Raw genomic sequence first — 23,937 nt, 5'->3', positions numbered from 1 at the left:
ACAGGCTGACACTCTCTCCACTGAGCCAAACCGGTTAGGGCTGCCTTCCCTTTCTTTACTCCCCCCTGCCTCACTCCTCTGCCCCCTTCCCCCACCTTTACTTTCCCTTCTTTCTCCCGCTTCCTTTTCCCAGCCTGGATATTTTTAAAAATATCTTTTTCATGCCTAGTAACCCTGGCTAAAACCTCTGATACAGTGTTGACTAGAAATGGTGGAAGCTTTCAATATGGTCAGTTTAGTCTGTATATGAATCAGGGGTCATCAATAGAAAAAAGGTGTCCTACCTCTGTGTTAGAGAAGAAACACCTGCTGGTTTATAAGTTATTCTTCTACCTCCGGTGAACTGCACCAAAACTAATGTGAACGTGTGAGGATTCACCATTTTTTCTTCCCTTTCTTTACTCCCCCCTGCCTCACTCCTCTGCCCCCTTCCCCCATCTTTACTTTCCCTCCTTTCTCCCTCTTCCTTTTCCCAGCCTCTAGTTTAGGACAGTTGATTCATGTTTCATAAATATTTCATAGCAGTTAAAAACAACATATTAAAGCTTATATGCGGTTTAGGACAGTTGATTCATGTTTCACCTGGTGATTTGATGCTGAAAGGGCATGAGACCTGGTCCTTCTTTTCTCCTTTTGGAATTTTGCCATAGCTTCCATTACGGTGACAGTGACTTCTTCCCCCTGACACTCCTGGACTTGCCCCTGAAGCTGTATAAACCTCTCTGTTAGAGACGCAAGGGGCTGGGAAGTCCTCCAGGGTAGTCATTTCTTCACACATTTCCAGCTAGGGTGGCTAGTCGATGGAACTTCACTCTGATGTTATCGGACTTGGTTAGTCAGAAGCGTGGTCCAGAAATCCTTGATGGCTTTGGTTTGGAGATAGAATTAAATAGAAACAAGATCGTTTCAAATCAATAGCATGTCAGATCAGTAGCATCTCATCTGACGTCTTCCTGCTGGCTAACCATCGGCATGCGACATGAGATTGCGCTACCTCTGAATTTAGGGGTGCCCCTGGAAGTTCTTTGTGGAGTGAGCATATGTGCAGTGAAATGACATACTTATCTTCTAGATTAGAGAGTCAACACAAGAAGTGCCATAGTCGTTGTGTTAGGGTTCTCCAGAGAAACAACCAATAGGATGAGTAAGATAGAATGGCATTCATTTATTTTAGGTATAGATGGTTACTATGTATAAAGAGACTTGTGATAAAGAGCTGGTTCCTGTGATTATGGAGGCTGGCGAGTTCAGTCTGCAGGGCGGGCCTCGGACTGAGACCCTGGGTCGCTGAAGGAACAGAGGAGGTCTGGCCTCAGTCTGTTGGAGAAATTCCCTCTGCCCAGGGAGGCAGTTTTTATTTTTTATTTTTAGGTGTTCATTTTTATTTTAAAGAGGGAGAGAGGAGGAGAGAGAGAGAAACATTGATGTCAGAGAGAGACATCAATATCATGCCCTCTGTCTCCTATACACACCCCAGTCAGAGATGGAACTCGCAACCTAGGGATGTGCCCTGACCAGGAATCGAACCCACGGCCTTCCGGGGCACAGGACGACACTTAACCAACTGAGCCACACTGGCCAGGCAGGAGGCTGGTCTTTCTTATTTATTCATGCCTTTCTACTGTTTGGGTGAGGCCCGTCCACATAGGGAGGGCAATGTGCTTACTCAGAAGTTCACCAATTTAAATGTTAATCTCGTCCAAAAACACCTTCTAAGTTGACACATAAAATGAACCATCACAGCCCGATTTACTTGGAAGTCCATGATATTTGGTTGGGTCTTTTTATACTTTATTTTTAAGGGTCTCTTCGTATAACCATTTAGTTTAGCCAGAGTAACAATGGGCAGTCTTTACCCAGGGCTCCAGCTGGTCCTGTTCTTGTCAGAACTTACAGTTAGTTGATTTCCTGTGTATCCTTTGCTGTGTGTCTGGGTAAGTGGGTCTGGAAAATATTATTGACGGGTACTCTCTCCCCTGGCTGTTAAATTCCTTACAAAATTGGTTACAGAACCGAGACATTGTTGAAACGATGTGGTCTTTGGGGATATTTTCTTCTCCGAGATGGATTATGCCAGGCATGCACACAGAATAAAAATGTAAATATTCTCCACTGGAAAGCCTGCATACCACTTTATATTTAGCCTTGGGCCCCAGTAGGCAGTGAGGTCCCACAGTGACTCATGCTAACGTGCAGCCACGCCGTTCTGCCCTGGTCAGGAAAAATTTCTTTTGAGCAGACGGCCAACTGGACAGAATGCCAGAGGCCGAAATAACTCTTTACAGCGCCAGACACGAACAAGTTATTTCTTAGCAGCACATCTGACCGAAAGTGAAACATTTTCTAAACAAGTGTCTTTTCCCTCTTGGTTTACAGCAATGCATATAAATCCAAATAAATTCCATTTTTCATGGAGAGTGGGACAGCCATTGCCTTTTCTCTCCGCTCTCTCTGCAGTGAACTAACAGCCATTGTGAACGGCAGAAAGAGGTCCCATATCTCCCAGGATCCCATTCAGCAGCCAGCAGCCTGTGTTGCTGTTTGGATTGGTTTTGGGGTTCACAAGAGGGAAAGACAGGTACTTTTCCCGTTGAGGCCTCGATCTGTGTGGACGTGGCTGAGTGGCCAGCTTTGGAATTCAGCTGTTCATGGACTCGCCAGCTTCAGGACACTTCACCAGAGTTAGACCAAGGCTCTTGGAAGAACGGGGGCCGAGACGGACATGACCTCATCATCTGTTAGGCTTCCATGTATTTGTAATTGTGACATTTTATGTTGTTCTCAGGTTCTTGTTCTTCAGAAGAGTGAAGGGAAGTAGAGAGCGCCCTCGTGCCCAGAGGAGGGCTGTGCTTCTGTGGACACAGCCGGAGTGTGGGTTGGGCCCTGACGTGGTGACTTAGGCTTCCCAGAGGGGGCTGCACGTGAAAACCAGGGGGCACTGGGGACAGAGCGCAGATCTGGGCCTTTTCCAACCCACTGAATCGGAGCTTGGGGTATGTGAGCTCCAGGGGCTGAGGAGGTGGGTTAGGAAATGGCATTTTAAACGGCTTGTCTGGCGTCAGAGCCCAGACACTGGCAGAATTCCTGAAAGGTCTCTCCCAGCTGGAATAGGAAATGGCAGTTGTTGTCCACAGCTGCTAAACTGTTCCAGATCATAAAAGCGGAGGCAGACAAAGACACAGAACTTCAGAGAACAGTCTGAGGAGCTTGTGAGAGCTGGAAAGACATTGTGAGGGTTCGCGCTTCCTCTCCTGCCTTATCGTGCCCTCTGCCTGCTCCCTCCACACCCGTCCCTGTTTCCCCTGCTTCCCTGGAAGGAAGAGATGGCCGCCTGAAGCTGCCCCACCATCTGGTTATCATTCCAGAGGTTATTTTTAAAGGGCACTTACTTCCCTTGCAAACTCCTAAGGAAGGGCTTCAGGAGAACAATGCGATGGAAGCTGAGGCGTCAGGTTCTGAGTCATGTTGCCCTTTTAGTTCCAGATCCTCTTAACACCTCTGTGCTGCTGTCTCTCTTACTTCTGGATAGATTTTCATGACATGTTTCTCCTCATAAGAAAGACGACACAGAGCAGGGAAGTGGGGACTGGGGTGGGAGCTTCTGGCTTTTGGCTTTGCTCTGTGCTCAGAGACGTGAACCTGTCCAGGACCCGGTCCCCTGGCTGGGACGTGCGTGGAGTCACTCCTGCCCGGGTGGAGTGCTGTGAGACAACCCAAACAGACGTGAACCTGTCCAGGACCCGGTCCCCTGGCTGGGACGTACGTGGAGTCACTCCTGCTGCCCGGGTGGAGTGCTGTGAGACAACCCAAACGGGGTTCAGGAGAACGTGTAGTTCTTTAAATTCTCAGCGTCACTGTGTCCTCACCCTCTAGTCTCCTCCTCCTTGTTAATGATCAGATGTTGGTGGGAGGAAGTGAGTGGCTGCCTTGCTCTTTCTCTGCATCAGGCATCATCCTGTAGGCTGTAGTGAGTCCTGTTCAGAGAAAAGTGCCTTCATGGGTTCCTGTCTCCTTTTCAGCAGAAAGTAAACTGAACCACCAGAAGCAGCGTACCATCACATGTGCTAGATGTGGTAATTAACTCTAGAAAGATACTAAAGGAACTCATTTAGGTTGACATAAGAGAACACTACACAGTAACTCAAAGCTGTGAAGATGTAAGTCTTCAGTAGAGGCAAGTGTAAAAGTTAGCCTTATTATAATTTTGGTTTATAACTGCAGTTTTTAATTTCTACAGAATAAAAGTAATCACAAATCTATGTTACTGATAAGGCATCCAGTGTGTAAAGATGTAGTTTGTATCATCAGTAGCATAAAGGGAGGGGTGACAAGGTGGCCCCTTCGGGTCTGGATGATAGATGTTGAGAGGATTAACAGTGACTCTAAGCAAGGAGGAAACTCATAGAGGAAAAGTCTTTAAAGCTCTAGGGGGCTTTATTCTGGAACTAAGAAGGAAAGTGAATTCTCCGAGATCTTCTCTTTCTCTTGGCTTTTTCCAGTGAAGTCAGACTGAGAGAGAAAGCAGCCAACTTGCTGTGTCTGTGTGTCTTTGTTGTGGAATATAATCTGTTCCCATCCTTTCTGGTGAGTGATTGTTGCCCATGTAGATGGGGAACTCTGACCTCTGTCCGAGAGCTCTGCTGTTTTAGAGCCACATTGTCTCTGATTTTACCTTTTTGTCTTCCCTTCAGGCTGCTTGATAGGGGCTGTCAATCTCAAGTCCAGCAACAGATACCCAGTGGTACAGGAATTTGAAAGTAAGTACTGGAGACTGTGAATTGGGAGAATGGGCACCCTCTCGTGGACATGCCGGAGTCTTGCAGCCAGCTCAGGCCAGGCATGTGGGGCCAGAGACGTGCTGGTGGGTGTGCAGGGGTGCTGGTGGGGCCCGGGCTCCGCAGGCCACAGGGGCTGCAGGTTGAATACTGGCTCAGGTCTGCCCTGTCCTGGCTTTGTGCTTACACGACAAAGACATTTCTATATACACGTGGAGTAGGAAGGGGAATGTCTCCTCTATTTAATAAAGGCTTTTTGTCTTCCCTTCAGGCTGCTTGATAGGGGCTGTCAATCTCAAGTCCAGCAACAGATACCCAGTGGTACAGGAATTTGAAAGTAAGTATTGGAGACTGTGAATTGGGAGAATGGGCACCCTCTCGTGGACATGCCGGAGTCTTGCAGCCAGCTCAGGCCAGGCATGTGGGGCCAGAGACGTGCTGGTGGGTGTGCAGGGGTGCTGGTGGGGCCCGGGCTCCGCAGGCCACAGGGCTGCAGGTTGGATACTGGCTCAGGTCTGCCTGTCCTGGCTTTGTGCTTACACGACAAAGACATTTCTATATACACGTGGAGTAGGAAGGGGAATGTCTCCTCTATTTAATAAAGGTTCCTGCTAATCATCTTCTCCTTTTTCTGGCTAAAATTCACCTTTTTCTGAAAGTCTCCTGGAGCCTGGTGATAGCTGGGTTTTAATCTGCACGAAAGACCTAACATTGCGAAGGCTTGCGCAGGTGGCGTGGGTGTAAGACCAGCTCAGGCCAGGCATGTGGGGCCAGAGACGTGCTGTGGGTGTGCAGGGGTGTTGGTGGGGCCCGGCCTCCGCAGGCCACAGGGGCTGCAGGTTGGATACTGGCTCAGGTCTGCCTGTCCTGGCTTTGTGCTTACACGACAAAGACATTTCTATATACACGTGGAGTAGGAAGGGGAATGTCTCCTCTATTTAATAAAGGTTCCTGCTAATCATCTTCTCCTTTTTCTGGCTAAAATGAACCTTTTTCTTTTTTTTTTAAAATATATATTTTATTGATTTTTTACAGAGAAGAAGGGAGAGGGATAGAGAGTTAGAAACATCGATGAGAGAGAAACATCGATCAGCTGCCTCCTGCACGCCCCCCAGTGGGGATGTGCCCGCAACCAAGGTACATGCCCTTGACCGGAATCGAACCTGGGACCCTTGAGTCCGCAGGCCGACGTCTATCCACTGAGCCAAACCGGTTCGGCTAACTTTTTTCTTAAAGTCTCCTGGAGCCTGGTGATAGCTGGGTTTTAATCTGCATTGACCTAACATTGCGAAGGCTTGCGCTGGCGGCGTGGGTGTAAGTAACCGGAGTTGTTCCACTTGCACTGAGAGTTCCTTTCTTTTTCTCTCATTAGGTGCGGAGCTGTCTTGTATCATTACAGATTCACAGACAAGAGAGCCCAGGATCGAATGGAAGAAAATTAAAGATGCTCAGACCACATACGTGTTTTTTAACAACAGAATACAGGGTATGATGCCATGTCCCCTCCATGTTTCCAGGCCAGACTTCCTCTCCTCCCACTGGTTCCGCATCTTAGCCAGGATTTTTATTTTTATTTTGTTTTGCTTTACTTACAGAAAAGTCAAACATGTCAAGGTAATGAGACTAGCATATTGAACCTCCCTGACCCTGTCACCCAGCTTCAGCAGATATCAATTCATTAGGGTTTTAATCTCTCTGCAAAATAGCTTTCTGCAGTATCCGAGTCAGCATGCTCCCAGGCCATCTTTTTATCACGATCCATGACATGAGTGATGCAAGTTAAGTGAGTTAGAGGGTCACATGGCACAGCAAGGAGACAACAAGTGTTTGGTGCAAGCACACCGCACTGAGAAAGCACTTGCTAGACAGCTGGCGGGTGTGATCCTGTGTGAGCACAGAGGTAAGCGTCAGGTGCTCTCGGGCGACATGACGGAGGGGCAGGACAGGTGGCGTGAAAAGCTTCCCAGAAGTGACCTCTAGACAGAGAAGTGAAGGCTAGTTAGCCAGGCAGGATGGTGAGGCGTGGGGTGAAGAAATGTGTTGGCCAGAAAGAATGATGTGTATAAAAATATAGAAGCAAATGTCAGCTTGGCTTATTAGAGACACTGCAAGGGCTCCCCCATTGCTGGGGCTGACAAAAGGAGGAGGAGGGCCAGGGGGTCTCCAGGTGAAGCTGACCAGGTGTGTCAGGGCCAGACTGGACCAGCTCGAGGCAGTGAACGCCAGGCTCAATCCCCAGGTGGGGTGTGCAGGAGGCAGCCGATGAATGACTCTCTCTCATCATTGATGTTTCTATCTCTCCCTCTCCCTTCTTCTCTGAAATCAATATATATCTATAATAATAAAAGCGTAATATGCTAATTAGACCGAATGTCCTTCCTGATGAAGCTGGGGCTGCGAGGGAAGCCCAGGTCCCTGGTGCCTGCCAGCTGGAGGGAAGCCCGGGTCCCAGGTGCCAGAGGGAAGCTGGTGCAGCAGCCGGGGGAAGGAAGGCCTACTCTTGCACGAATTTCGTGCATCGGGCCTCTAGTATCTATAGAAAGACAGGGGCATATAATGAGTCCTCTCACACACCAGGCACTGTGTTGGTGCCCGGTGTCCTCAGAGCTCACCTGTTTTAAAAGAACAGAAATAGAAGCTAGTCTTCTCATGAGGCGTCCAATGCGGGCCCCAGAAACTGCCTCCTTCAAGTTACAAAGAGATCTCGAAAGAGTCTTTAGTGCCCTGTTCCTTCTCTTCTACAGGGGACTTGGCAGGCCGTGCAGAGCTGTTGGGGAAAACCTCTCTGCAGATCTGGAACGTGACCAGAAGAGACTCTGCTCTTTATCGCTGTGAGGTGGTTGCTCAAGACGACCAAAAAGAAATGGACGAGATTGTCATTGACTTGACTGTGCAAGGTAGAAACTCACGTGCAACCAACGTGTTCCCCTTTCAGGCCTCATGAATTTGTATGTAGAAAAAGGAAAGATCAACTCTTACTTTCTTTCCTTCTGTAGCTCCATCCCTGAAGGTGTCCGCTTTAGGGAGGGTGTGGAGACCTGGGGCTGCTTGAGTTGTGTGGAAGCTTCTGCCACTTCCCTCCCCCCACTGTGGGAGGCCCCTGGGGAGGAGGCCTTGGGAACATGCTGCCGGATGATACTAGGGGTGTGGGTGGGGGGGGAGAAGGTGAGCTACAGGGGCAGGTTTCTGGCGGCAGACCATACAGACGGAAGGTGTGGCCATAGGACAGCAGGCGTGGCCATGGGGTGGTGGGTGTGGCCACGGGGCCATGGGCGTGGCCATGGTCCCAGTGGTGGTGCAGAATCCCCTGGCTGGCTTTCTTGTTTGGAGAGGATTTACGGCGGGCTTGTTGCTGATTTTAAATACCAACCTGTGCTTCTCCTACAGTGAAGCCAGTGCCTCCGGTGTGCACGGTACCAAAGGCTGTGCCCGTAGGCAAGATGGCCACGCTGCACTGCCAGGAGAAGGAGGGCTTTCCCCGGCCTCATTACAGCTGGTACCGCAACGACGCACCCCTGCCCAAGGACTCCCGCGCCAACCCCAGATTCCAGAATTCCTCTTTTGTCATCAACTCCGAAACGGGCACTCTGGTAAGACCTGGGAGAGGGGCGGATGGAAACGTCTGCTGGGCAGGGAGACCTGTGGAAAGAGGAGCCATTGGGAGAGAGAAGGGAGCTAAAGTCCCTGTCAGACCCCGGGAACAGGGTGCCGGTGTGAATAACCACCTGTCAGACTCATGAGACAAGCAGAGAAATCTGGTTACGGCTGGGCATTCCATGTTAAAATTGTCTATTGTTTCAGGCATGATCATGGTATTGTAGTAATAAAAGATTCCTATCTGCTAGGGAAACATTAGTATTTGTGAATAAAAGATGTCTAGTGGGAAGGGGTGGGTGGGGCAGAGGTGAAGGCAGGTCTGCTGTGCCCAGCAACAGCCACCCCAGCAGGTCACCAGCCTGCGGCACATCTGAGCACGCAGTGCCTGGGGTGCTCGAGGGGCAGGCGTCGTCATCCCTCTTCCAGAGTGAAAGTCACGCTAGCATCATACTCTGGATGCTGCCAGGCTTGAGTCTCCATACACCAGGGAAGCTGCTGTTTGGAAGCTCTCAAGCGAGGGTGTCAGGAATTCCAGGAAAGAACCTGGACAGGACCTGGAAGCGCAGGAAACCAGGAGGTGGAGCAGATATTGCCCGTGGGAGGAGGGAGCCTCTTCTCGCCTGACAGGCCTCCCATCTCCTTGTCACGTCCTGAGCAGGTGTTCAGTGCAGTTCGCAAGGAGGACTCCGGGCAGTACTACTGCATGGCTTCCAACGACGTCGGCTCGGCCAAGTGCGAGGCGCAGGAGATGGAAGTCTGTGAGTGCCTTCTGAAAAGATGGGTTTTCTCTTTAGACTGCAAGCGACTGCACGTTTACATTTAGTGTCAGGCGTCCGTGCAGACAGCTGTGGGTAGCCGACTGTGTCACCACGGCCACTCGGGTGCAGGGCGGTGAGGACAGCTGCATGGTGACCAAGTGTCCTTTGCAGGTGCTGGTCTCCTCAGGACAGACTTCCCACTGCTGTTAGTGTTGGAAACATGGCTAATTATGTCCCTTGTAACTGCGTTTAATAACTCCATTACTTTGTAGTAGATAAAAACATCAGGTTGTATTATCTTCAGAAACTCATCCGATGGTAGACAGATGCAGGGAGTGGAAGCATAGTCTTAGCCCCAGGAATTGCCCAGTTCTGGGCCGATGCTGGCTCTGCGGTATTGTTCTGGGGCGGGGGGCCGTGTGCTGAGCCGGATGGGGCAGGTGGGGCGGCCAGACACACCCGGGGAACTGCCCCCCAGAGCAGTTTTCCAAACTTGCCCAATGCCGAGAATCATCTGGGACCACGGGTTCTCATTCATAATCCAGGCCCCACCACGCACACAACTGTCTCCGGGCGGTTGGGAGGGTCCCTGGGAAAGAGCGTTCCGGAGGCTCTCCTCCCCCCGAGCAGTTTTCCAAACTTGCCCGATGCCGAGAATCATTCAGAATCCAGGCCCCACCGCGCACACGACTGTCTCCGGGAGGTCGGGAGGGTCCCTGGGAAAGAGTGTTCGGGGGCTCTCCTCGTCGTCGTCAGGTCTGGGAAGCTCCGCTCTCGGGGAGGAGGGAGATCCAGGGCTTTGCTCCAGACCCGGTGACCCTCGGGATCGGGCTGGGGACCGGAGGTTTTAAAATCGAAATCTCCAGTTGACTTTACGAGTACACCATGTTGGGAACCACTGCCTGGGGGAGGGAGAATTTTCCACTCCCTCGGTTGCTGCATCCCCTGCACACTTTCCTTCGTGCAAACACACACAGTGGGAAGTCCTCAGTTGCGCCCACGGAACGTGACTCTGCCCACCGTCCAGCAACGAGAAAGGGGGTCCAGGCTTCCGCGAAGGGGGCTTGTGGGTACCAGGCCGGGCATGCAGGGAGCGGCCATCCTCTCCCCTGGACTTCTTACTGCCTGAAACTACCTCTCTTCCCCCTGATAATCCACAGCACAGGAAGCCCCGAGAATGAGGAGTTTTCTTCCTAAGACGCCAGGCTCCTCGTTCTGTAGACAGTGTATCCGTCTCCTCCCGTGGTAACTCAGGAGTTAGCCAGAGGAGCGTTCAGGCTTCTCTACCCGCCAGGCCCCTTTCCTACAGGACCAGGGGCAGCAGCATTGGACGTGGAGGCCTCTGCGCCTTTCCACGTGAGGACGGGCACGGCCCCGAGTGCGCTAGGAGAATCTGCGTGTCCTCCCCTGTCTCTCTGGTGGGGGAGGAGGCACCCCCGGGTCGGGTGCTTGGTGAGGCCAAATAGTGTGGAGCCTCTCCTCCCTCCACCCCCCTCCCATCCAGATGACCTGAACGTGGGCGGGATCATCGGCGGCGTTCTGGTGGTCCTGGCTGTGCTGGCCCTGATCACCGTGGGCATCTGCTGTGCGTACCGACGCGGCTACTTCATCCACAAGCAGGACGAGGAGAGGTGAGCCTGCGCTTGTGGAAGGAATAGGGTACAAGCGGGCATTAACGTGATGCCCAGCAGTCGCTCAGCTGCCCTCCTCTGTTTCAGTTTCAAGAGTCCGGGGAGGCCCGACGGAGTTAACTACATCAGGACAGATGAGGAGGTACGGAGCGAGGGGACGGTCACTGGGGAAACCCAGGACTCGAGGGGTCCCCAGCAGGGAAAGGGACATCCCTCCTTGGAAACCAAGTGGGTCCCATAGTAAAAAGATTCCCAGGTTCCATTCCAGACGCTGGGCTCTTCAGCCCTGCACAGCACACGTGCACGCTGACGGCCTTACAGCTGCGAGCGCTTGCGTAGCCTACCTGTTAGGATGCTCAGGCCGACCTGTCCTGCCAGTTTCTCCTCCAGGGACATGGTGATTTGACACGACTACGTTCCCCTTCCCTCTGCCCCAGGCCCCTCGGTGGGCAGAGGGTGGCCGTATTCTAACCCTGTGCTGGCCTTGCAGGGCGACTTCAGACACAAGTCGTCGTTTGTGATCTGAAACCTGACATGCGGCCGAGAGCACACGCAATACCTCCACCAGGAACTTCCCTAGAGCCGCCCGAGGGCAGCGCACCCGACAGAGCTAGACACGCGTGCAAAGCTTTTTGTTTTGGCCAAAGTTGACCGCTACTCCTCTCCTACTTTTTAACAAGCCGCATGAATAAAAGAATTTTCCTCAAGATGGGCTCAGGCATCACAAGGAAAAGAACTGAGTGAGCTCACCGAGGCCGGCTCCCAGCTCAGACCGCTGGCTCCCATGGGCCTGGGAAGCCAGTTCATTTGCCACTTGCTGTGGGTCAGCAGGGGGAGCACCCTGCGAGGGGGGACGAGGGAGCAGGATGCCCTGCAGCTGCGGTTTGAATCAGTGCGTCCAGAAAAGAGGCTCGTTGGCCGTGACCTCGCCTCAGTGGCCCCGACAGTCTGCACCGGCTCTTCTGAAAGGCGCCTCAGTGTTGTCCTGTCCATCTGGGGAATCCTCTTGGATCAGCACTTAGTGAACTGCTCGCTGGGAGGGCTCCTTACCTGCAGGAACCCTGCTCGTCGCCGGAGGGTCTCTATGGAAACCTCCCGCTGAGCCCAAGTGTGACATGGTACTAAAACGTCCTGCTTTTCTATGGGTGTTTGTTTTCTAGAATTTTACATTCTAAATTTTTGCTAAACATGTATTTTGGTTATTGAAAAGAAAACTTCTATTTAAACTGTAAATATGTTGTCATACCGTGTTGAATAACCTATTTTTTTAAAGAAAAAGTTCAGCTTGCAGGAGGAGTTCCAAGCTACTCGTGTCAAATGGAAAACGCCAACAGTAAGAGCATCCTAACCCACGGCGTCTGCACGGGGGCTCGGCTGGGCCATTCCTTCCACAAGTGCTTTAGCGTTTTCGAGAACTTCTGCCACCGACACGTCAGACCACGTTGCTTAGGGAACCTTTAAAATTCCAGTTGAGTAACGTCAAAGTTGTCCTCTCTCCAAAGAAACACAGGCGCTCTTAGGTCAGCCGTGAACTGCCTCTCCCTTAGATCCCTACCACCACCTGTGGCCAGAGACCACCAGAAGCTGTCAGTCACAGGCAAACCACACGGGTCAGCTCCCAGGGTTGAGTCATATGCCCCTGAGTGGGTGTGGGCTGCTAACTCCCGAGGCCGCCAGCACGTCCACTCCACCGCCAATGCCACCCTGGCTGTGTGCCAACCAGCTCCAGTCTGTTGTTCATGCGCCCAGCACCGGGCCCAGCCTAGAACAGGTGAGGTGTCCATGCAAGAAGGTGGCCCCCCCCGTGTGGCCTCCCGCCGCTGGGTTCCTGAGCCACAGCCCTTTCTGGTTGTGGATAGCTCACAAAACAAAAGCTACTGCTCTTTTGTTTTTAAATGTATTTAACTTATTTGTGCAGTTCATAACACTGTGCAGGCCAAAGGCAGTTCTGAATCAAGCCTGCCAGCTACATTTTTAAAGACGAATTCCACTTGTCCTCTTTGCCATGAAGAAAGCGCCGACGCCGCGGCCTGTGCTCGCCTCGCAGTGGAGCCAGGGCAGAGCCTGATGGTGAGCAAAGTGCCGGCCTGAATCCAAGGCCGAGTTCTGGTTCTGATCTTAGTTTTCCTCCACCCCGGCCCTGCCCACGCCGTGGGGATGCGAGGAACACGCCTGCCTTCTGCAGGAGCAGGTCTTGCCGGGTGCGCTGTTAGCTGGCGGAGTGGTTTGAGGGAAGCCCTGGCCCTGGTGTGCTTAGAGGGTAGTTTTCATGTAGCCACAGTCATCTTGGGATTAAACTTCACTTGTCTTAACTTTTTATACTTGGAGGGGTTTTTAATTGGAGACTGTGACTTTTTATGTGAAATACTTTGCATGGGGGAGTTGGCAGGAGCAGTCGGCAGCTCTCCATACCTGCTTACTGGTACCTCTCTCCTGCGTTTGTATTGAATGCTTAGGATGAGGACTATCCCTTCACCTTCACCTCTTCTTGGTAGGAAGGGATAGCGCCCCCTTTCTCTAATTCTTGGGGATCAGTACTCTGGCCTTGATCTTGGTTGTCACAGTGATAAGACAGCCTTATTACCTTTCTTATGCCTAAAACCTATGCTGGGGCCAGGTGAACTGGGTCTGACAGGAGAGAAAAGTGAAGCGTGGAGTCTGGGAAGTAGTTGCCTGTGACTAAAAATGTAGATAGATAAGAAACACTCATGTTTTTCAAATGTGAATGTGACTAAAGGCATGAGGCCTGTCCGCTGCCGTGGCCTTCGGCGTGGCTGTGCGTAGGTGTGCAGACTTGTACTAACACCCCCTAAATCGGTATGTGTTCAACCTCATTTATAAAAGCTTTACAAAAATCAACTTTGCCTCGTTATTTCTTTCTTATTTCCTCTCATGTCGGGGTTGCCCTTCTTCCTAGCATTTCCAGGTGAGCACTCAGACCGCCACCACATGTCCATGGATTGGACAGGAGTGGCTCACTCAGGAGCAGCTCTGTGACTCCATGTGTCACAGGTCACACGGGAGAGCTGTGGGCAGGTCACAGGGATGTTCTGCCCTCAAATCCAGCTGCCGTGTTGATATTAACACTGTCACAGTGCCCTGTGCTCTGCATCTGTAGTCTGGGAATAAAAAGTGAGCAGCGGGGTTTCTGGTCATTCCTGGTGAAAACACACGTGCATGTTGCGAGGCTACCTGGTGGGGCCGACAGAAGAGACTGAGGCACTTCACAGGAGCAGACGGTCAGCACAGCTCCAGCTCCGTGTCGGTGCCGCTCACTCGGGGGAGGGGAGGCTACCTGGTGGGGCCGACAGAAGAGACTGAGGCACCTCACAGGAGCAGACGGTCAGCACAGCTCCGTGTCGGTGCCGCTCGGGGGAGGGGGAGGGCCTGCAGCAGGCTTTCACCAGCAGGACTAGGTCCATACACTTACAGGGACACCTGTTGTCAGGAGGCAGCAGCGTCTGTCTGGGGACATAGGCACTGAAATTTAAGGACAAACAGTCATTATTTTAACTTGAAAGATTTTTAAAATTCTCAAGTTTTTATGTAAATCGAAATGACTACCAATAAAAGCCCTGTTGTAAGAATAAAAAAATTCTATTGCAGTAGAAACTATAAGGCTGTATTTATGCTTTATTATCGTTTTAGAAAGCTGTACACTTTTAAAAATGTGCAGTTCATAAATAAGAATAGAAAAATATTACAATCAAAATCTTGTCATACACACAGGGAACCATTCACTCTAGAGGATTCTTATCAGCTAACAGGTTGGATCTGTACACGAGAAAGCCAACGTGTCACGTGTTCCTTAGGGACCACCAGAACGGACTTGATACTTCCACATGGAGTAAAGATAAAACGTGACACAGCTAAGGCATTTCTCTATTATTTTACAACTTTTACCACATACTCCTGGAGCAACTGAACCAGCTGGAGTCACAGCACAAGTGCTGGGGCACATAACGAAGCGCCCCCGGGGCTCCCGGAGGTGATACGGGGGGTGCCTGTCCCCGTGCGGAAATGATGTCTTCCCAGCCCGCTGCCCGCGTGCCCTGCGTGCACTGTTCTAGTTGGCGGCTGTCAGGGGCGTCTTCCGGAGCGACCTCTTGCTGGGGACTGGGTTGTCTTTATTTCTCGCTGGAGACTTCACGTTCCACTGTGGAGGCGCCGGAGGCCTGAGGAGGAAAAGATACACTCACTCTGGAACTAAGAGAAAAAATGCTGACAAAATGACTATAAAAGGGACTCATGCTCAACTCACGGCTTATCAGGTGATGATAAACACAAAGTGTTTCCTGGATTCTGGGCTTCAATTTTCTCTGAAAGGGAGTCAAACACAAACAATTAGACTCCCCAGGACTCCAGGTGGCTAAGGCATCAGAGAGGAGGGGCACTTGCCTCTGACGGGAAAGGGGGTCCGGGGTGTGCCGATGTAGCTGACTCCCGCCTCAAACGTGACGTCTCCTATGGTCTCTGGAGGAGGGGAAACAGCAGGGTTAACAAATGAAGTCACCGAGCAAGGTCCGAGGTCCGACTCCCTTCCTCTGACCACTCTTCCTCAGGGTGCTGTGCTGGTGCCTGAGCACCCGCTGCTCACTGTCTCCGGCTTCCACCACCCATGTCCAGTCACTGCCTATATGCCAGGCACCCCCAGCTCCCCATTGGGGCTGCCTCCCGAGTCCTGCACCTCCCAGAACTCCCGAAGTTGCTTCGCCCACTCCCTCCCTCCACTCCTCACCTGCTTCCTTGTACTCATCCAATCAGCCCTGTCCACACTGGCAGGACCTGGCACCCTTCGCTCCTCCTCCACGTCTAATCAGTAGCTGAGTCCCATCCCTCCTACCTTCCTAGTCCACATGCTCTCCTCCTTCATCTCACCCTTGACCTATTATGGCTTTCCCTTCTGATTCACCCTCAGGGGGGCAGGAGAGCAGAATGGGAACAGAGACTGAATCAGAACCTGGGTTTGAATTCTGGCTGTGTCTTTCTAGCTGTGGGCACTGCTCTAGGAACCCCAAGTGTTTTTACCTCTAAAACAGGATACAAAGGTCAGGATTAAGTGTGATCATTTATGTTAAGTCCTCAACACAGTACTTGTGCTAAAGAAATGTTAGCAACTACTGTAATGGAGTAGCTGTTACCCTCACAGGGTGCGAGGTGGTGACCAGGAAGGGTGAGGACATGCCATGTGTGAGGCCTGTGTCAGGCAGAGCAGGGCTTGCCCAGGACTCGGAGAGGCCCGCCCAGGGCTGGGGTGCAGGTGGCGGGAGACCCGGTGGGGGGCATGCGGAGACACCTGCAAACTACACTATAGATTTTTGTCAAGAGAATGTCTTGGCATAGAATTAAGGTTTTTATGGGTTTTGAGACAAGAAGCTATAAAACACTGCACTTCTAACTTGTTTCCCCTTTGAAATAAAAGGAAAAAATAGGACATTGAAAAAACACACACCCGTGTAAGTGGGCATACACAGGGTCCCGGCCCAGCTGGCAGGGACCCTTGGAGCTGCCGCTGACTCGAGTGGGCCTCGGACAAAGCAGGGCTGGCTGTGCACATCGAGCCGCGTGGGAGTCAGGTAGGAGGGCGGTGTTGGCTCTAGAACACCAGGAAGTGTGCTGCCCAGAGAAGCTGCGTGAGGGACCTGCGCCGGAGGACGCCTCCCGGCTGTGGGCTGTGGGCAGTGTAACCGCGTTCACACGTCAGCCCCTGGACAAGTCCTGCAAGTGCAGCCGGGGCTCAGTGCAGTTGTATATGATGACTACCTGTGCTAATTATCCCGGAACATTCCGTCTGACACACGCACTACAGGGCTGCTGGTCAGGGAGAGACCCTCGCACAGGGAGCTTTCCTGCCACCTCCGCAGCCGGGCCGCAGCGGTGGAGCCAGCTCGCTCCCATAGTACTTACTCTCAGGGGTGCTGATGGCACGTCTGGCCACGGGGTCGATGGCTCCACTGGACTCCTGCTCCAGGCTGTACGAAGATGCTAGGATACAATGAGAAAGTCCGCTCTGTTCAAAAACCCAAAGCCACATCCCAGAGCAAAGCAACTAAATGAGAGACAGCATCTGTAAGAAATGTGCTGAGGTTAATACCCCATATAGAGTGTCCTGATAAAGAGGTCATTCAGGAAAAGACAACAGGAGGGACAATGTCTATTCCCACTGGGATCAACGAAACGGGAATGAGAGCCACAGCCATTTTAGTCTGGAAAATGGAAAATCAGAAAACCAGTGTTTGCAGTAGGCAGACGGCAGGAGCGTGATGTGGAGGGAAGGACAGGATGGTGTGACGCTGTTGGGAGGTTCAAGCAGTCAGGGCCTCTGAGGGCTGTCATTACCAGGCTGTCTGCAAGGTTTACTGTGACATTATTCCCAACAACCAAAAAGCACCTCCGTGTCCAAAAACGGGACCATGATCAATAAGTTATGTGCTTCCCCATGACACGGCGCTGCACGGCCGCTGGGAGACAAGTCCTGAAAGGCTGAGGCACAGAATGCGCACCGAGACCACCATTTTATAAAGAAAGCCGAGCACCCGTGTGCGAAGAGGAGAAAGGCTGCAAGAACAAACGATGGGTGAGTTTTCTATTTCCAATCTTTTCCAAACCTTTTATCACCAATATGCACTGTTTTGTGACTTATAATCCTAAGCCCCCAAAGCGTTTCGTTTTAAAGAGAGTAAAACAGAAAGTATCTTCAGAGGAACGAGAGGAACCTGTCCCTGAGTGAGACGGAACCCGCGTGGCGCTCAGCCTTCGGGACTGCCGCAGACTCACCTCGGTGAGGGTGCGCTCTGTCCAGGCTTTCCGAATTTAAAGTGAACGGCAACATTCCGATGCTCCGACTCCCACGCCGGCTGTTGGACTCCACGGCCTTCTTGACGGAATTCAGGATGGCAATGGTACTGAGAGACAAGGACCTGCGGGGAGAGCACGCCATGCTGGGTGGAAAGCAAAGCTGAGCGAACTGCAGGCAACACCCATTCATTCCACACCCATTTCTTGTCGGAAGGGGAGAGCGCAGAGGAAGTATCAGCAAACACAACGGCAACACGCGGCCCGCACACGCCTGGTGGGGACGGCTGACCGACTCTGGCTCGTACCTGGCCTTGGGCAGGGGCCTCTTGGACTGCCCCGCGTCAGCTGACAGAGGCCCAGGCGGTGCCTGGCCGGCGCTGGACCCGGGCTTCGAGGGCTGGCTCGCACCACGGGGGACACTGGCATTTTCTTGGCCGTCAGAAGCTGGCATTATTTCTAAACTTGGAGAAACCTGTCATGGAAGAAAAAAAGAATCGTTACATGCTCTGAGCACGACCATAAGGCATCTATTTTAAAGCATGTCAGCCCAGGGTAAGTGGAGCCGCACTGTTCGCAGACCGCCACACCGTGCGGTGGTGTCACAGGGAAAAGGAGAACATGGTTTGTCCTCATTTTTAAGGCAGCAGACCCCCTGGGCTCTCAGGGAGGCAGCACACTGCGTCGGGAGGTGAGCAGAAGCTCCCCCAGAAACACCCCGAGTTGCAGAGGTTTTCAGAGGCGCTGCTGGGAGGGCGGCAAACAAGCACGCAGCCTCCGGAGAGCCCTGATCACCGGTCGGACAGCCTGCTGCCAGCCTGCTTGCCGGGCGCTCACACATTTCTCCAAACGATTATTGTAAGGACTTGCCAGGCTGGGTGGAGTGACCCAGCTCCCTGCCTGCCACAAACCACGCGCAGCGGGCCACGCGCAGGCCCGAAGCCAGGCTGAGACCTGCCCCTGCTACACGCACAGCAGAGCAGACGGCAGGGGTCAGCCTCCGTGCTGCTCACCCACCTGCACGGCCTGGGCCCCGTCAGCACCTTCCACCCTGTTCGCATCTGCTTGTCTCGCCAGCTCCTGCTCCTGGGCCAGCTGTTCCTGGTACTTCTTCATGTCGTACTCGAGTTCTGACGCCAGCTGCTTGTCGACGGCAAAGAAATCCTTGATTTCATCTCGGTAGTCCTGCATCACCTCCTGAAACAGACGCAGGGGTACGAAGGAATATGTAAGCTCTCCGACATGACTTGAGGAACAGGAATAGGAACAGGAAGACTTGGTTTGCTGAGAGCATCACCTCCTGAAACAGACGCAGGGGTACGAAGGAATACGTAAGCTCTCCGACACAACTTGAGGAACAGGAAGACTTGGTTTGCTGAGAGAGGACTGTTCCTATTACAGCAACCAACAAGCTAACGAACACAGCGTGTTTCCCAGGAAAGAGCGCTGGACACCAGCAAGCGAGCCTGCCGTGACTATCAGAGTCCAGTCTCCCGGGAGCCGAGTGTCCCTCTGCCAGTTACCAGGTAACGTCCCAGGTTGCTGACAGCAGAAAGGACATGGACTCACACGATCTCCGCCTAAAGCAGAGCTTTAACAGGGCTCCCCCTTCCCACTCCTGAAGGCTGGCGTGGGAGAGTGACATGTGGGGCAATCTGGCTTGGCTCTGGGTCACCCCCAGTTCCAAGGGTCTCGTATTGTCACCGAGGCAGGCCCCGTGGGAGTTCACGCAGAGGTTAGGTGGGGAGGGGAGACATGGCATGTCCCCACTCAGGCCTCTGGAGCAAGGGCCCCCCAGTCTGAAGGGGGCTCTCTGTCCACTCCAGCTTCCGCAGAGGAAGCGGCCGTGGCTTGCAGTCCACCTGTGTCCTCTTCTGAAGATGTGACAGGAAACCTTTTGCTCAGGTCTTAAAGGGGGCTGCACGGGACGGAGCCCCTTTGCAGGGAAAGAAACCAGCTCACCTAACAGGGTGAGAGGGAGGAAAAGATATAACATGCTCCCAACTAGTCCCAACAACGGGCAGGAGGTGAATGGACTGCTCCAGCTGCTGCTAGGAAGGAGCACGCGGCTCGAATCCAGCAGGATCTGGCGGGAGCCGGGGGCGGGCGGCGGGGGGGTGGGTTTGGTCAGAAACGGGAGGGAGGCTTATTCTTCCCACGTGCTCAGTCTACTTAGGCTCTGAGCTCTTTCTCTCTCTTTTCTGAGGTTAAATACAGGGCAAAGGAAATATAGAAACAACTGGAAGGTCTCACTTTTTTCCAGACAAGGAGCCTGTCTTTCTCACCTTCACTTCCTTAGGATAAAGAGCTATTTGAAAAAGTGTATTCCATGTGATTTTTGTTGTAGCTCTTTTTGAAAAAAACGCTCAGCGTTTTTTGAGGAATGAAATGGCATAGGGTAGACAGAGAGTTAAGATTTTCACAGACGGGCCGGAGGCGTCGGCTACGTCTGCCCTGCAAGTGTTCACATGCTGGCTGCGCAGACAGAAGACAGACTTTCCGTGGCCGGCGAGGGCAGCCTGGCTGCTGATCCGTATTCCCCAACGGCTGCAGGTACTGGGCAGCTACGTGACTCGTCCAGCAGACGGTGGTAAAGGGAAACTCCCCAGTGAAGCATGGTGACCAGTTCCCGCTCGCCCCCTCACCAGAAGGAACTAAGTGATGACTTTGCTCCTGGTCAAGGACACACGCTCAGCAGTGGGCCAGCTCTGCACAGACCCCACTGCTCCGCTTCGTGGAACCTATGGGCAAACTCCACAGCGCCAAAGGCCTGCCTGGTTGCTCTCGTTCTAAACCGCGTGACACTGGCTTAGGGCACGTTCAGTCCTAGTCATCCGGCCAGCAGCCCCAGCAGCACCGCTGCCCGAGCAATGAGCTGGGGCGGGAGACCCACCAGGAGCACAGGGCACCTTACCCTGAGGTAGTTCATGAGCTCCCGCAGGGCCGGGACCTTGTTCTTCTCCAGCACGGTCTTCAGGGAGATGATGATGGGGATGATGTTCTCTATGAAGTTCCTTTTCTGCACCTGCAGGGACACAGCGGCGCATCTCAGGGATGCAGGATGCTCTGCAGGACGGCTGCTCCTCGACCGAGGTCTCTGCCTGGCAGACCTGGTCGATGGCGTGAGCCTGCCTTCGATGCTTTATTATGGCCCTGGGAGCTGTGCAGGAGGCTCTGCAAGCATCGCCTCAAGCCCAGGAGAGCTGGCAAAGGGGGCACAAATAAACGCATTCTTACTTTCTAAACGAGAAAAAGGAACTAGAAATACGTTGAATAACCTGACAAAAAGCTCCAAACCTCCACACACAGCTACTGCAGACCCTGGCTCCACATTCAGTGCTCCGTTCAGCACCTCCCTTCGGAAGGGCCTGAGGGCGTGCAGCGGCTCAAAGACACAGGTTTATTTCCGTCGGTGAACGGACAATGGGCCAGCATGGCTGAGCATGGAGGCAGTCAGCTCCACAGCGCCCTCGCTCTCTGTGTGACTCTGTGTCTATGTAGGAAAGTGTTGTGCATTTGGGTAGTCCGTGACTTGGACTTGACCCAGCCTTCATGTTGTTTACCGTGAATGATCAGACAGGGCAGGGGCTCAGGTAAACGCAGAACCAGGAACACGTGAGAGGTGGAGCTGTGAGCTACAACGACACATGGCCTGTGGGCAGTCTATTTCTGTGGGCTCAGGAGTCTTCGGGGCTCGGGTGGGAAACAGGAAGCAGTAACCCAGGCGAGGAACCAGAGCCGGGGGCCTGGTGGGAGCGACAACAACCAGCCGCCCTTAACATGACTCAGACCCCACTGTGGCCGCAGGAAACGGTGCCTGGCATGCGGCATGCGGCCGGGGCAGCGCCGGGCCCTCTCCGCCACAGGAGACTGCGGGAAAAGAGTGACGAGAAGGAGGAAGAGGGTCGGCAGGTGGGTGAGGACAGGAAGTCCGAGACGCCGGTGGCACAACCAGGCAGGCAAGTGGGACGGGTTCCCGCTCACGAGAGACGTGGGCGCATGAGCACCATCTGGGAGCATGAAGGCCCCTGCTGAGGATGGCGGGAGACCCCAGGCCACCCACACTGCGGGCACGGCGGCCTCCTCGGAGCGCTCACCTGGGAGATGAGCTTCTTCTGGGCTTCCTGCATGACCACGTTGGCCAGGGCCACGTCGTCTTCCTCCATGAGCAGGTCCTTGTCTGGCTTGGACCTCATCGCCAAGAGCTTGATTTCCTTGGAGCTGAGGACCTCAAAGGCATCTGAGAGGAGCTCGCTGGCTTCCGAGTCCGGGGGCAGGACGCCATCCGCGAAGCACGCTGGGAGAGGGCACAGAGACCGGCTCCTGAGACAGCAGCCCCGGTGGGGAGGCGCCGCGGAGCCAGAGAGCACGCCGGCTGCCAGGGGAGCGTGGGCACAGGTGTGTCCCGGACAGAAGGGGTCTTCCTGGACGACCGGGGCCCCACTGGCTCCAGACCTGCTGGGCCACTCGCAGCACCGCATCCCACTCTTACACAGACATTTTATCCCCAACACAACATGCCTACCCAGAATGTCAAGGCAGATTTTGGACGTCATGTGGAATCGCTGTTCATCGGTGAAGTGCTCTAGAAGAAACTTGTAGATTTTCATTCGTTTCTCCTTGTTTGTCTTTCCCTTCAGTGAGAAAAGCCGCTTCTCTCTAGGGCAAAACAGGACAATTTTACCACGTCACGTGGGCAAGGACGGCCAGGACTTCACCAGCATCTCACAGCCACCACCAGAGCGTGCACGTCACCAGCGCGTCCCTAGGACCCCTGGCACACGTGGAGTGACGTGCACGGCCCGGCCAAGACAAGCCGCGACCCCCGGAGGAGGATGTGGCTGCCTCCCCCACCCCAACCCCCGAGCTCACTGACCTCTCCGACTGGGAGAACTTGTTATACTTCTCATGCTTCTCGTAGTTATTAAAGTGGAAAATACACTCAACAAAGTGCTGGAAGAACATGGCAGGATTCCTCTTCAGTAACAGGTGAGCCAGGCAAAACTCCCCGAAACTGCAAAAGGAGGAGACCCGGTCGGCCACTAGCAGAGAGCCAAGAGCATGATAGCAAGAACTCTGCAGAGCAGGGGAACTGAAATAGGGGGAGGGAGACTAAATCCCCCCAGCAAACAGCTTCCTTTGCATCAGAAACAAGGGAGGAGTTCGCTTCCTTTGTCATCCTTGCCCAACAGCGTCCTTTCGGACTCCAGGGCCAGCACAGCCTTTCTCTACCAGGTTTCCTTTCGAAATTCTAAGACGGTGTCAGCTACACTTCAAACGGACACGAACAACCAACCTACCCCAAGCCGCTGCTGCAAGGCAGAGCCCGTGGTCCCGAAGGCCGAAGCAGTGAGCGCAGCCGCCTGGACGTGAGCACTGGGCCCCGCCTTTCCACACCCCTCCCCGGACCTGAAGCTGATGCCCACAATCATGAACACAAACCAGTTTTAGTAACTGCAACTGTTTTCAAGAGTTGGATTAATTGCAAGAGCGTCATCATCTGAGTCAGTAGGGCAAGTGCCCTCCACAGACAGCCACTGCCTCCCATCGAGCTCTGAGCCCTCGGCCCACCCTGGGCCCTCCTCCTCCCGTGCCCGGCCCGGAAGAGGCATCTAGCACACGCACCCTGCGGCACAGTGGGGCGCCCACGTCTCTAGCACCATGCCCATCTGAAGCGCAGCCTCCCAAGCCAAATGGACATGGACAAAAGCCAGGCTGTCCAACCCCAGGCTCCCGGACAGCCCGGTTTCGTCACGGCAGCACCTGAGACCAGCCGGGGCGCTGCTTTCTGCTCAGGGTCAACCTAGAGCAGTGATGGTGAACCTATGAACTCGTTTTTTTTGGTTGATTTTTCTTCGTTAAATGGCATTTAAATATATAAAATAAATATCAAAAATATAAGTCTTTGTTTTACTATGGTTGCAAATATCAAAAAATTTCTCTATGTGGCACGGCACCAGAGTTAAGTTAGGGTTTTTGAAAATGCTGACACGCCGAGCTCAAAAGGTTCGCCATCACTGCCCTAGCGGGGGCCAGGGCTGGCTCTGACCCCCTCACGCTGCCCACACCAACGCTTCCCTTTCCTCTCAGAGTTCAACGCCAATTCCACCGACACAGGAGACCTGGTGGGCTCCCACCGAGCAGCAGGGACGAGGACAAGCCGAACATTTCATTCCTGGTGCGGAATGCATTAGGACTTGCCGGGGCGTGCCTTCCCCCGCTGTTTCTCCTGAGGCTAATACTCAAATCCGTTGCAGTCACAGCACACAACCAATTAAAGGTCAGAAGGTAGTTCAGAAATCATGAGGTTGAAACCAAGCAATCTCTCTTCACTTCCTTTTCTATCTCAGTGGCCCATTATTTTGTCACTTTTTTGCCTCA

General features: G+C 53.2%; 2 protein-coding genes across 3 annotated transcripts in view; one reads left to right on the top strand and one right to left on the bottom strand.

Annotated features, from left to right (window-relative positions):
* Positions 1 to 4,568: 4,568 nt before the first annotated feature.
* On the top strand, positions 4,569 to 13,620 carry JAM3 (junctional adhesion molecule 3; the record flags this gene model as incomplete). The annotated part of the gene is made up of 9 exons (XM_014528476.1): positions 4,569 to 4,584; positions 4,692 to 4,757; positions 6,148 to 6,261; positions 7,520 to 7,672; positions 8,163 to 8,365; positions 9,031 to 9,130; positions 10,635 to 10,761; positions 10,849 to 10,903; positions 11,252 to 13,620. Coding segments are annotated over 9 exons (870 nt in total), but the record flags the coding sequence as incomplete, so codon positions are not given.
* The window catches only part of NCAPD3 (non-SMC condensin II complex, subunit D3), a 40,067-nt gene continuing 29,504 nt past the window's right edge, over positions 13,375 to 23,937 (bottom strand). For both annotated transcript variants that reach the window (XM_014528478.1, XM_014528479.1), the window contains 12 exons: positions 22,433 to 22,570; positions 22,082 to 22,215; positions 21,654 to 21,853; positions 20,471 to 20,581; positions 18,574 to 18,753; positions 17,865 to 18,031; positions 17,539 to 17,681; positions 16,669 to 16,746; positions 15,160 to 15,234; positions 15,023 to 15,080; positions 14,057 to 14,936; positions 13,375 to 13,953 (listed from right to left, as the gene is read on the bottom strand). In XM_014528478.1, coding sequence (XP_014383964.1) covers positions 14,828 to 14,936; positions 15,023 to 15,080; positions 15,160 to 15,234; positions 16,669 to 16,746; positions 17,539 to 17,681; positions 17,865 to 18,031; positions 18,574 to 18,753; positions 20,471 to 20,581; positions 21,654 to 21,853; positions 22,082 to 22,215; positions 22,433 to 22,570 — 1,393 coding nt within the window. In that variant the 3' untranslated portion in view covers positions 13,375 to 13,953; positions 14,057 to 14,827. The remainder of the gene's footprint in view (positions 13,954 to 14,056; positions 14,937 to 15,022; positions 15,081 to 15,159; positions 15,235 to 16,668; positions 16,747 to 17,538; positions 17,682 to 17,864; positions 18,032 to 18,573; positions 18,754 to 20,470; positions 20,582 to 21,653; positions 21,854 to 22,081; positions 22,216 to 22,432; positions 22,571 to 23,937) is intronic.

This window comes from Myotis brandtii, unplaced genomic scaffold, assembly GCF_000412655.1.
Source record: "Myotis brandtii unplaced genomic scaffold, ASM41265v1 scaffold636, whole genome shotgun sequence".
Taxonomy (NCBI): domain Eukaryota; kingdom Metazoa; phylum Chordata; class Mammalia; order Chiroptera; family Vespertilionidae; genus Myotis; species Myotis brandtii.
Note: the sequence above shows the minus strand (reverse complement) of the source record. Positions and strands in the feature narration are given on the sequence as shown.